Source organism: Scyliorhinus torazame, chromosome 13 (genome assembly GCF_047496885.1).
Source record: "Scyliorhinus torazame isolate Kashiwa2021f chromosome 13, sScyTor2.1, whole genome shotgun sequence".
Classification (NCBI taxonomy): domain Eukaryota; kingdom Metazoa; phylum Chordata; class Chondrichthyes; order Carcharhiniformes; family Scyliorhinidae; genus Scyliorhinus; species Scyliorhinus torazame.
In genome coordinates this window covers 16,882,849-16,896,258 of record NC_092719.1, presented here as the reverse complement: position 1 = coordinate 16,896,258, position 13,410 = coordinate 16,882,849, and the positions used below count along the sequence as shown (strand labels likewise).

Genomic DNA, 13,410 nt, shown 5'->3' with positions numbered 1-13,410 from the left:
GTTCTTCATCCTTTTTGATTAATGTGGAAAGGCAAGGAAGAAATGCTCAATGTGGTAACGTCTATTTCTGACCTCTGCTGGTACGACAGAGGGGGACAGCCTGTTTGAAATGATCTGCCGGGTTTATATGCTGGTGTCCCGCTGTGTCTGTGTTTAGATAACATTTACAGTCGCTAATTAACTAAAGAGTCAGGAAGAACATGGGCTGCTGCCCCAACAGCACTAATAGAGTTGCTTCTTTCACATCGGAAGAGAGCAGTATCTGTGTGACGGAGTGTGAACCCAGCCAAACTGGCTCCTTCATCCCCAGGGAAATAGAGAAAGATTTCCATCTCTATGGTGTCCTTCATAAATGTAGGGCACACCAAAATACTTCACAACCAATAAAGTACTTCTGAAGTATGACCACTGTTGTAACGGAGGAAACCTGGCAGCCAATTCTCACGCAGCACGTTCCTGTAAACAGCAATGAGATCGATGACCAGAAAGTCTGATTATTTGCTTGAGGGATATATGTTGACCAAGGCAGCAGGGGATATTCTTGGCTCTTCTCATAATCATAATCTTTATTTTTGTCACAAGTAGGTTTACATTAACACCGCAATGAAGTTACTGTGAAAATCCTCTCGTTGCCACACTCCGGCGCCTCTTCGGGTTCGCTGAGGGAGAATTCAGAATGTCCAAATCACCTAACAGCAAGTCTTTCGGGACTTGTGGCAGGAAACTGGAACACGCTGAGGAAACCCACGCAGACAGTGACCCAAGCCGGGAATCGAACCCGGGTCCCTGGCGCTGTGGAGCAACAGTGCTAACCACTGTGCTCCCATGGGTTCCTTTCCTCAGCAAGGCAGAAGAGTCACATTTCACGTAAAAGGCACCAATGTCCGATGGTGCAACATACCCTCACTGGGATATTCACTGCACTGAAGTCCTTTTTGGGGTGGAGTTTTGAGCTTCCGAACTGAGAGACAAGACTGCTGCTATTGATCGAGCTGCTTCCAGCACCCCATTTATACCACATTCCTCAGCTCATAAGACCGCTCTCTGGCGAGAAGGCGAAGGAAGCGCTGGGCACTGAAGATGGGGGAAAGGAGGAGGAGCCCGAGGCACAGGGGAAAAAGGAGAGGTTTTCGGAGACGTTGGAAATCTGGCCGCAAAGTGGGTAGAGGTTCAGCGTCAGAGGAGTGAAGGGTTGGAAGGTTGTCACAAAATTGAAGGTGGTGCAATTCAAAAGAGAGATGTCAAAACCAGGGTGACCTCAGCACTATAAACCCTGAGAAAAACAAAATCTGTGATTCTGCCGATAGTGGGTCCTTTACAATCTCAGGACATCATGAAGCACTATGAGTCACGATGTGCAACAGGTGACTAAGAAGGCAAATGGAGTTTTGTCCTTCATTGCTCGAGGGATGGAGTTTAAGACTAGGGTGGTTATGCTGAAATTGTATAAGGTGTTAGTGAGGCCACACCTGGCGTATTGTGTTCAGTTTTGGTCTCCTTACCTGAGAAAGGACGTACTGGCACTTGAGGGTGTGCAGAGGAGATTCACTAGGTTAATCCCAGAGCTGAAGGGGTTGGATTACGAGGAGAGGTTGAGTAGACTGGGACTGTACTTGCTGGAATTTAGAAGGATGCGGGAGGGTGTTCTTATAGAAACGCATAAAATTATGAAGGGAAAAGATAGGATAGATGCGGGCAGGTTGTTTCCACTGGCGGGTGAAAGCAGGACTTAGGGGGCATAGCCTCAAAATAAGGGGAAGTAGATTTAGGACTGAGTTTAGGAGGAACTTCTTCACCCAAAGGGTTGTGAATCTATGGAATTCCTTGCCCAGTGAAGCAGTTGAGGCTCCTTCATTAAATGTTATTAAGATAAAGATAGATAGTTTTTTGAAGAATAAAGGGATTAAGGGTTATGGCGTTCAGACCGGAAAGTGGAGCTGAGTCCAAAAAAGATCAGCCATGATCTCATTGAATGGCGGAGCAGGCTCGAGGGGCCAGATGGCCTACTCCTGCTCCTAGTTCTTATGTTCTTATGTTCACAGCCAATGAAGTACTTTTGAAGTGCAGTCACTTGACAAATTAGCAGCTAATTTGTACACAAGGTCCCACAAACAGCGGTGTGGTCGTGACCAGATCGTGTTTTTTACCCCATGCTTTTGGTTGTGGGTTAACGATTGTTCGGAGGTCTGGCGGAAGAGCTTGCTTATTCCTCTCTAAAATAATGCCCGGGATCTTTTACAAGGTGGCTCGGCTGGGAGCGCCAGGAAGGAGTCTTGTGCTCAAGTCTCTTAAGTGACGAGAGCGCTTTCCCATTGAGCTGCAGCTGCCCACAGGACCAGGGAGCCAGGCTGATTGTTGTAAACACAGGCCAAGGATACAAATGTCCTGTGACCAAATGAGGAAATGGCACCTTCAGGACTGAAGAGTAATTAGAAAGGGTTGAAATATAGAGTCCGCGCACCATGACTCTTTGTGCTGCCTCCATGATTTCTGAGCCGGAACTAAAGACTGTTTAATTCCACTGGCCTTGCTCCACATGGTTTTGTTTGCTCTTATTATCTGCCTGGTTCCTTTGTTTCGTTTTTGAAAAAAAAACCTCTATAAATTAGTCAGAGGAAAGCAGCCAGCACACATGTAAAAGCAGCAGGTTTGCAAAGTGCATCTGCGCCTGCCTCAATTTACAGCCTTTAGATCATTTGCAAAGGAACTGGAGCATTTACACTTCCATTTCTGATGAGGAACCTGTGCTGACCTGCTGAGAGTTGCATTTTCTATTTCCTTAAACGCTTTGTGATGCAGATTCGCTCTGGGTTGGCAGAGGAGGGGGAGCGGCGGGAAGGGGATAGGGGTCCCGGATCCGGCATCCCTCAGATGCTGAAGATTGGTTCTGCGCAGTGACAATTTAATTAACACCTGACTGGGTAATGCATTCTAATGACTGTAATGTTGGTTTCTTTTCTATCCTTGCGAGAGACTGGGAACTTAATGGCTATTGCTGTGGCTGAGGATTGGCAGTGATGTCTGCATGGCACATTGAAGTCGTTAGGTTGATACACTTCCAGCGAATATCAAAGTGGCGTTTGCACTAACCTGTGCAATGGAGTGTTAAATTCTAATGACATTTGCTTTTTCATTGCCTTGCATTCGGAAAACCATATATAGTGTGTTAACAAATCACGCGGCTGGGATTTGCACTTGTACTTTTTACTCTTCCCCACTTCACTGGCCTTTCTGAATCCACCACCTAACTGGCAAGTTCCAATCGCTTCCTCAATTTGGTACTGACCCGGGATCTCAAATTTATTATTCCATAGCTCTACATCGCGATCAGTTCAAACCAGAACAGAAAGTAGCAGGAATGAATAGGGGATAGGGCCAGCACTTTAGGGAGGAGATCAAGGCCTTGGAGAGTGTGTGCAAAGGAGACTTACTCCGATGGGACAAGGAATGAGGGACTTCAGTTACTCGGGGAGATGAGAAAAACTAGGATTCTCTTTAGGACAGAGAACGTTAAAGTGGGATTTGGTATTCAGAACCACGATGAACTTTGAGAAGAGTGAAGAGGGAGTAAGCCGTTTCCACAGGCAGAAGGATCAGTAAGAGGAGGACACAGATTTAAGGTTGTCGACAAAAGGGGCAGAGGGGAGATTAGGGTTTTTTTTTGTTCCTGTATGCAGTGTTGCTGTGATCTAGAAAGCATTGCCTGAAAGGGTGATGGAAACAGATGAAATGCTAACTTTCAAAATGAAATTGGATAAATACTTGAAGGGGGGAGAAATTGCAGGGCCGTGGGCAAAGAACAGGCAAGTGGGGCAAATTGGATTCTCATCGAACGGAGCGGGAACAGAAATGACGGGCCGAATGGTCCACTCCTGTGCTACAAGATGTGAAGAGACAAAAGTGCACCATGAAAAGGTTCATGGTTTGGCTTCTGGCCTTTTGCCAATTCATCTCTATGGTGGTGTCTGGTCAGGGTCCATTTTCTAAAAAGGAACTATTTCGTCACGACGACTCCTCACAGGAAACAACATGCACCTGGAAATTGAGCCTCTGTGCTTCCAATTTGCATCGCTAATGACTAACTGTCTCACCTCATCCACAAGCACCGCCTCTCTTATTGCGACTACTCAAAATTCGGGCCAGTGCTGACTCACGAGGAGCATGTGTTCTTTCAATGGATAAGTGATGTCCCGCATATCTCTTGAGCGCATGAGGTGAGACAGGATGTATTGGCGCACACTGGCACTTCATGCTGGGATGGCCTTGGGCACAGGTTGGGGCACTGAGAAGCACTTTGTTTAAAATTGGCAGGGTGAGCTGGTAAGTGAGAGAGAGAGCTTGGCAGCTTTGTTATTCCGCTGTCTCTGTCACACCTCCTGCCGGCCCATTCAATGTGTTTGTCGGAGGAGACAGGGGGAGGTGCAGAAATCTGTGCAGGAATTTGCTCCTGGTGGAAATGACTGCGATGTGGAAAGTGAAAGGGAGATTTTATCTGATAGCAACTGGGACTGTGTACGATCGATCTTCCTTAGCACTTGCACAGTACATGGTTAACTACTTCTACAAACACCAATAGTAATGTATGTGGGCCTCCAGGCCCCTCAGCTCGAGATCTCATTACAGCCTTCGTCCAAACAGGCAAAAAAAGAGCTGAATTCCAAAGGGGAAGTGAGAGTGACTGCCGATCAAGGTAGCCTTTGACCAATGGAGGCATCAAGGAGCCTGAGAAAAAAAATTAAGTTCCTGGGATCAGGGTAAAACCCTCCACTGGCTGGAGTCATACTTAACACGAAGGAAGATGGTTGTGGTTGTTGGAGCTTGGTCGCCTGAGCCCCGGGACATTGTGGCTGGAGTCGGCACAGGTTCTGTGGCCCAACCATTTTCAGCTGTTTCATCAATGACCATCCCTTCATCATTAGGTCAAGAAGTGGCGATGTCCGCTGATGACGACACAATGATCCACGCTATCCACGACTCAGATACTGAAGCAGTCCACGTCCAAATGAACAATGTAAAGGCTTGGGCTGTCAAGTGGCAAATAACATTCGCGCCACACAAGTGCCAGGCAATGACCATCTCCAACAAGAGAGGATCTAACCAACGCCCCATCAACATCCTGGGGGGGGTTACCATTGACCAGAAACTGAACTGGACCAGTCATATAAATATTGTGTTATAATACTGGGAATGCTATGGCAAGTAATTCTCCTGATCCCCAAAGCCTGTCCACCACCTGCAAGGCACAAGTCAGGAGTGTGATGGAATACTCCTCCCTTGCTCGATGAGTGCGGCTTCAACATCACTCTTAAGAAGTTCAACACCATCCAGGACAAGGCAGCCCGCTTGTTCGGCACCTCATTTACCACCTTCAACGTTCACTCCCTCAACCACCGTTGACGTAATAATGCCGTGCTATTTACAGGATGTACTGTCACCAGTTCACCACAGCTTCATTGGCAGGATCTCCCAAACATGCGCCCCCTGGCACCGAGAATGAGGGCAGAAGGAAACGTCATCACTTCTCCAAGCTGCACACCATGCCAACCTCATCACTGTGTCCCAGGTCTGGAATTCCCTACCCAGCAGCACTGTGGGAGCGAGGACCTTCAACACATGGTTTTCAATGGTTCAAGAAGAAGGCCGGCACCATCTTCTTGAGGGCCACTCTGGATGGCCAACAATTGGCCTTACAAGTGATGCCCATTACCCAAGAACAAGTTTAAATAAACATCCTGACTGTCTTTTCCCCTCGTGTTTTCTCCCTTAATACTTTATTTGTTTTGTGTCACTTTAGGTTCTATATTGTGTGAATCCAGATAACGAGAACAGTCCTGAAATTTCCACCAAGACTCTGAACTGTGATACGATCACCCAGGTCAAGGAGAAGATTTTAGATGCTATCTTCAAGAACTTACCCTGCTCCCACAGGCCGAAAGCTGCCGACATGGACTTGGGTAAGGATCCTGACTGAGGGCAACAGCTTTCAACCCCACCCAGCGTCCCAGGGTGCGGCTGGGTGACCACGTTTGCATTAAGTTAGTGTATTCACTGCGGCTTCAGGACAAGGTTCACCGGGAACTGAATCAAGATTATCCCAGGCTCATTTCACATTTGACTTGCTATCGTCATATCACTCTACCACGCCCTTAAAAACAAGACTGGTCGTGGAGCTGATGACAGCCAAGGTAGCTCTAAATTTGCCACAGCTCTCTTGTCCATCTGGCCCGTCTATAATTCTTTCCATGTTGGGATGATGAGGCATGAGATTCCATGGGATAATTGGCCTTCCCAGTACCAGATTTCCTTCATTTAAAATAAAAAGTCACTTAATTTTAACAAGAAAAGCACACGGACCTCCCACAAAATCCAATTACTTCAAGTCCATTCGAACAGGAAAGTGCAGTGCAATGCCTCAGTGAAGTGTCAGCTGTGATACTGTACTCCAGTCTCCGGAGTGGGATTGTAGCTTCTGACTCCGAGGCAAGAGAGAACCCACTGAGCCCCAGCTGGCGCAGTTATCAGAGAAAGGATTGGAAAAGATTTTAAAAATAAAACAACAGTCCAGTTCATAAAAACACCCAGCAACCTTCCAGTGGGAAATTAAAGAAACCAGATAACATTCTGAGCTGTGAAGTTCACAAACCTTGTAGATGCTCAAAACCTGCTTTCTAATTAGGAGAATATTAATTTGAGTGCAGCCAAAAAGGGTCAACTTGCCGAGTGTGGAGGGGGTACTGTACGTCCCAGCCAGATCCCAGCTTTGACCCTTGCTCTTATTGACTTGACCAATCTCAGCACAGGGGACAGTTAGGCTTGACGCTCCTGGGCTAGGAAGGAGACTAGTTCAGGCAGTCTTCCCACTCTGGTTGGTGCTGGGCGGGAATGGATAGGAGCGTCATTCCAACAACAGGGAGTGCTTGAAGCAAATAGGGGAAACTAGGCGAGCACATGAGGGAGTAAAAAAGAAACGGATATAAAAAGATAGTAGATTTAGATGAGAAAAGATGGGAGGAGACTCGAGTGAAGCATAAACGGTAGCACAAGTGGGTAGCATTGTGGCTTCACAGCGCCAGGGTCCCAGGTTTGATTCCCCGCTGGGTCACTGTCTGTGCAGAGACTGCACGTTCTCCCAGTGTCTGCGTGGGTTTCCTCCGGGTGTTCCGGTTTCTTCCCACAGTCCAAAGACGTGCAGGTTAGGTGGATTGGCCATGATAAATTGCCCTTAGTGTCCAAAAAAGGTTAGGAGGGGTTATTGGGTTACGGGAATAGTGTGGAAGTGAGGGCTTAAGTGGGTCAGTGCAGACTCGATGGGCCAAATGGCCTCCTTCTGCACTGTATGTTCTATGTTCCTTCTGCACTGTATGTTCTATGTTCATGTTCTATAAACGCCAGCATGGATTTATAGGGCCAAATGGCCTGTGGCTGTGCTATTCGCCCTATGTAATCCTAAGTATTACATATCCTTTTTAACATTGTCCCAAACAAATGTTGACATTGAGTCACATAAATTGATTTCAGGACAACCAAAAGTTGAGTCACTGAAGTAGGTTTTATTGAATATCTTGAAGGAGGAGGCGCGTGAGAGATGGAGAGGTTTAGGGAGGGAATTCCAGAGCCTACGGCATAACTAATGAAGGCACAGTTGCCAATGGCGAATTGATTAAAATTGGAGGTGGCAGCAGGCCAGAATTGGAGGAGCACAGATATCTTGGAAGGTTGTAAGGATATTTGGGGACAGGCTGTGGTGGGATTTGAAAACTAGGCTAAAGACATTATCAAATAATTCGCCAATTGTCAAGTTCTGGACTGAATCAAGAAGAATGGTCATTTGGGTTAGAGATTGGGTGACTAAGGTATCATGACACAGTGTAATTTACTGCTCGCTGAGTGCTGTTGAGGAGTCAGGTGGTGAAGATGGAATAAGGGGGAAAAATAAGTTAAACACCACACCTTAGAAAAATGTAACTAATTAAGCTTATACCAACTGTTGGTTTTGCCCAGCCTGCACATTTGTGGAAAGAAATGATGCATCCTGGATGACCTCTAAAGGAAAACACAATAAGATTAACCTTCTGTTCAGAGTCAATGAAACCATTTAGAGGCAGCTTTTGAGCTGAAAAAGGATTTCCTCCTTATCTTTGCGTTGTTGTTACTTCCTCCTCCATTGAATGAAGCGTTTGTTTTCTTTAGATAATGAAGTCCCATTGATCCGTGATGTGAGGCACAATATACTTGTGGTTTCATTGACTCTCTCTTTCTCTTTATCGATTTTTCTTTAACTTTCTCTCCCTCGTCTCTCCACACCCCCCCTCCCCGGCTCTCCTGCCTACCTGCTCCTTCCTGGCAATTACCCATCGCACCACAGAGTGGCGACAGGGAAGGATGGCCAGGGTGATTCTGCAGGACGAAGATGTCACGACGAAGATAGAGAATGACTGGAAGAGGCTGAACACACTGGCGCATTATCAGGTGAGATGGAGGACATGGCTCTTCGAGACCGGCTGTCAATCATCCCTTTTGAGAGCGAGAGAGAGAAAAGAAAGAGGAAGCAGGAACTGTCGGCCTCCTTGCCTGTCTGGTGCGAATTGCAGATTCCTTCCTCTGATAGAAACGTCCTTTCTTCATTAATGTGCAAATAATTTGGGAGATAAGCCATCAACTGCTAAATTAGGGATTTGACTTTGGACCACATTGGTGTTAAATTAAATGTCACAGTGTTGACTGTCAGTGTGGAGGTGGGAAGAAAAAACAGATTAGAAATTGATTGGATCGGCGATGAGATAATGAAGTCAGGAGTTAATTCTTTCATTGGAGAGGGCAAGCTATCCTTGACAAATCCTGTCAAAATCTCCAAGGTTGTTAGCACTCTGTCTGGCAGTACAGGGGACACCTATATTGAAAATGATAAATTTTATTTCACTATAAAGGATTTTATTGCTTGCCTCCCTCTTTCTCTTTCACTCACTCTCTTCTCTCTCCTCTCTCTCTCCCTCTATCTATATATTTCTATAATTCTTTGTGTTGCAACAGCCGAGTCCCTGCAAATAAAGAACAAAGATTAGCTTGGCTTTGCTTGGTTTCTGTGGCCAGTAGCACCCGGTTTCCCTGGGTTTCTGTGGCTGTGACTCATCTTTCATTCTCACTCCACAGTATAAATATTTCCCACTTTCTCTGTCTGTTAGCTTTGACAAAGAGTCATCGGACTCGAAACGTTCGCTCTTTTCTCTCCCTACAGATGCTGCCAGACTTGAGATTTTCCAGCATTTTCTCTTTCGACGAAGATTAGCTTGATGGTCATATTCACATGGCTTTCTGTCAGCATGTAATCAATTTAAACACAGAGAAATCACTTGAATTCCGATGTGAAAGGTTGATATGAATAATGCTGACTTTTTTTTCTGCTTGGAGTGAGTGTCTTGATTGAGCAACGGGACATGTCACAGGCTGAAGTCCATGCTCACGATTACACTCTCCTGAAACCGGACCATTTTATTTCCTAATTTTGGTCGGGATATGGTTGGCAGTGGGATTATCGTGGTTCACCTCCATCCCCGATATCTAAACTCAGACTCGACAAGTGGGAAGCTTACCTCCCACGTGCATGAAGCACTTGGGCAGTGCTGACCCAGTGCTAAAACATCCTGCGATTTATCACAGGTTGTAATTCAGATGATAGGTTAATTCAGGGGTTGTTGCAACTGAGGACACAGATGTTGGAGTACTTACTACGAAAGTTCCTTTTGAAAACATTGGAGGTCATTCTCCAAAAGTGATAAAGTGATGTCCTCACCTTACTCAGCACAAATGATGAGGTAAGAATGTGTGACCAAAAGCAAGATCATGAAACCATCATCAGCTCCAAACTGCCCTTGAAATCACACACCATCCTGACTTTGATATGTTTCTTCATCATCATTGATTAAAATCCTGGGAATCTCTACCAGTTAGCACCACAAGTGTAATGTTTCAGGAGAAGGCACCACCATAGAACATAGAACAATACAGCGCAGTACAGGCCCTTCGGCCCACGATGTTGCACCGAAACAAAAGCCATCTAACCTACACTATGCCATTATCATCCATATGTTTATCCAATAAACTTTTAAATGCCCTCAATGTTGGCGAGTTCACTACTGTAGCAGGTAGGGCATTCCACGGCCTCACTACTCTTTGCGTAAAGAACCTACCTCTGACCTCTGTCCTATATCTATTACCCCTCAGTTTAAAGTTATGTCCCCTCGTGCCAGCCATTTCCATCCGTGGGAGAAGGCTCTCACTGTCCACCCTATCCAACCCCCTGATCATTTTGTATGCCTATATTAAGTCTCCTCTTAACCTTCTTCTCTCCAACGAAAACAACCTCAAGTCCATCAGCCTTTCCTCATAAGATTTTCCCTCCATACCAGGCAACATCCTGGTAAATCTCCTCTGCACCCGCTCCAAAGCCTCCACGTCCTTCCTATAATGCGGCGACCAGAACTGTACGCAATACTCCAAATGCGGCCGTACCAGAGTTCTGTACAGCTGCAACATGACCTCCCGACTCCGGAACTCAATCCCTCTACCAATAAAGGCCATCACTCCATAGGCCTTCTTCACAACCCTATCAACCTGGGTGGCAACTTTCAGAGATCTATGTACATGGACACCTAGATCCCTCTGCTCATCCACACTTTCAAGAACTTTACCATTAGCCAAATATTCCGCATTCCTGTTATTTCTTCCAAAGTGAATCACCTCACACTTCTCTACATTAAACTCCATTTGCCACCTCTCAGCCCAGCTCTGCAGCTTATCTATATCCCTCTGTAACCTGCTACATCCTTCCACACTATCGATAACACCACCGACTTTAGTATCGTCTGCAAATTTACTCACCCACCCTTCTGCGCCTTCCTCTAGGTCATTGATAAAAATGACAAACAGCAACGGCCCCAGAACAGATCCTTGTGGTACTCCACTTGTGACTGTACTCCATTCTGAACATTTCCCATCAACCACCACCCTCTGTCTTCTTTCAGCTAGCCAATTTCTGATCCACATCTCTAAATCACCCTCTATCCCCAGCCTCCGTATTTTTTGCAATAGCCTACCGTGGGGAACCTTATCAAACGCTTCGCTGAAATCCATATACACCACATCAACTGCTCTACCCTCGTCTACCTGTTCAGTCACCTTCTCAAAGAACTCAATAAGGTTTGTGAGGCATGACCTACCCTTCACAAAGCCATGCTGACTATCCCTGATCATATTATTCCTATCTAGATGATTATAAATCTTGTCTCTTATAATCCCCTCCAAGACTTTACCCACTACAGACGTGAGGCTCACCGGTCTATAGTTGCCGGGGTTGTCTCTGCTCCCCTTTTTGAACAAAGGGACCACATTTGCTGTCCTCCAGTCCTCTGGCACTATTCCTGCAGCCAATGATGACATAAAAATCAAAGCCAAAGGTCCAGCAATCTCTTCCCTGGCCTCCCAGAGAATCCTAGGATAAATCCCATCAGGTCCCGGGGACTTATCTATTTTCAGCCTGTCCAGAATTGCCAACACCTCTTCCCTACGTACCTCAATACCATCTATTCTATTAGCCTGGGGCTCAGCATTCTCCTCCACAACATTATCTTTTTCCTGAGTGAATACTGACGAAAAATATTCATTTAGTATCTCGCCTATCTCTTCAGACTCCACACACAATTTCCCATCCCTGTCCTTGACTGGTCCTACTCTTTCCCTAGTCATTCGCTTATTCCTGACATACCTATAGAAAGCTTTTGGGTTTTCCTTGATCCTTCCTGCCAAATACTTCTCATGTCCCCTCCTTGCTCGTCTTAGCTCTCTCTTTAGATCCTTCCTCGCTACCTTGTAACTATCCATCGCCCCAACCGAAACTTCACACTTCATCTTCACATCGGCCTCCTTCTTCCTCTTAACAAGAGATTCCACTTCCTTGGTAAACCACGGTTCCCTCGCTCGACGCCTTCCTCCCTGTCTGACCGGTACATACTTATCAAGAACACGCAGTAGCTGATCCTTGAACAAGCCCCACTTATCCAGTGTGCCCAACACTTGCAGCCTACTTCTCCACCTTATCCCCCCCCCCAAGTCATGTCTAATGGCATCATAATTGCCCTTCCCCCAGCTATAACTCTTGCCCTGCGGTGTATACTTATCCCTTTCCATCATTAACGTAAACGTCACCGAATTGTGGTCACTGTCCCCAAAGTGCTCTCCTACCTCCAAATCCAACACCTGGCCTGGTTCATTACCCAAAACCAAATCCAACGTGGCCTCGCCTCTTGTTGGCCTGTCAACATATTGTTTCAGGAAACCCTCCTGCACACACTGTACAAAAAACGACCCATCTATTGTACTCGAACTATATCTTTTCCAGTCAATATTTGGAAAGTTAAAGTCTCCCATAATAATTACCCTGTTACTTTCGCTCTTATCCAGAATCATCTTCGCCATCCTTTCCTCTACATCCCTAGAACGATTAGGAGGCCTATAAAAAAACTCCCAACAGGGTGACCTCTCCTTTCCTGTTTCCAACTTCAGCCCATACTACCTCGGAAGAAGAGTCCCCATCTAGCATCCTCTCCGCCACCGTAATACTGCTCTTGACTAGCAGCGCCACACCTCCCCCTCTTTTGCCTCCTTCTCTGAGCTTACTAAAACACCTAAACCCCGGAACCTGCAACATCCATTCCTGTCCCTGCTCTATCCATGTCTCCGAAATGGCCACAACATCGAAGTCCCAGGTACCAACCCATGCTGCCAGTTCCCCTACCTTGTTTCGTATACTCCTGGCATTGAAGTAGACACACTTCAAACCACCTACCTGAACACTGGCCCCCTCCTGCGACGTCAAATCTGTGCTCCTGACCTCTATACTCTCATTCTCCCTTACCCTAAAACTACAATCCAGGTTCCCATGCCCCTGCTGCATTAGTTTAAACCCCCCCAAAGAGCACTAACAAATCTCCCCCCCAGGATATTTGTGCCCCTCAGGTTCAGATGTAGACCATCCTGTCTGTAGAGGTCCCACCTTCCCCAGAAAGAGCCCCAGTTATCCAGAAATCTGAATCCCTCCCGCCTTCACCATCCCTGTAGCCACGTGTTTAATTGCTCTCTCTCCCTATTCCTCATCTCACTATCACGTGGCACGGGCAACAACCCAGAGATAACAACTCTGTTTGTTCTAGTTCTGAGCTTCCATCCTAGCTCCCTGAAAGCCTGCCTGACATCCTTGTCCCCTTTCCTACCTATGTCGTTACTGCCAATGTGGACCACGACTTGGGGCTGCTCCCCCTCCCCCCTAAGGACCCGGAAAACACTATCCGAGACATCACGTACCCTTGCACCATCTTCTCAGGATAACCAGGAAAAGGGGCAGGGGCACAGTGGTTA

General features: G+C 46.5%; 1 protein-coding gene across 4 annotated transcripts in view; it reads left to right on the top strand.

Annotated features, from left to right (window-relative positions):
* plxna4 (plexin A4) overlaps positions 1-13,410 on the top strand; it is a 776,634-nt gene that overhangs the window by 717,092 nt on the left and 46,132 nt on the right. For all 4 annotated transcript variants that reach the window (XM_072471113.1, XM_072471112.1, XM_072471111.1 and 1 more), the window contains exons 25-26: positions 5,795-5,954; positions 8,366-8,469. In XM_072471113.1, coding sequence (XP_072327214.1) covers positions 5,795-5,954; positions 8,366-8,469 — 264 coding nt within the window. The remainder of the gene's footprint in view (positions 1-5,794; positions 5,955-8,365; positions 8,470-13,410) is intronic.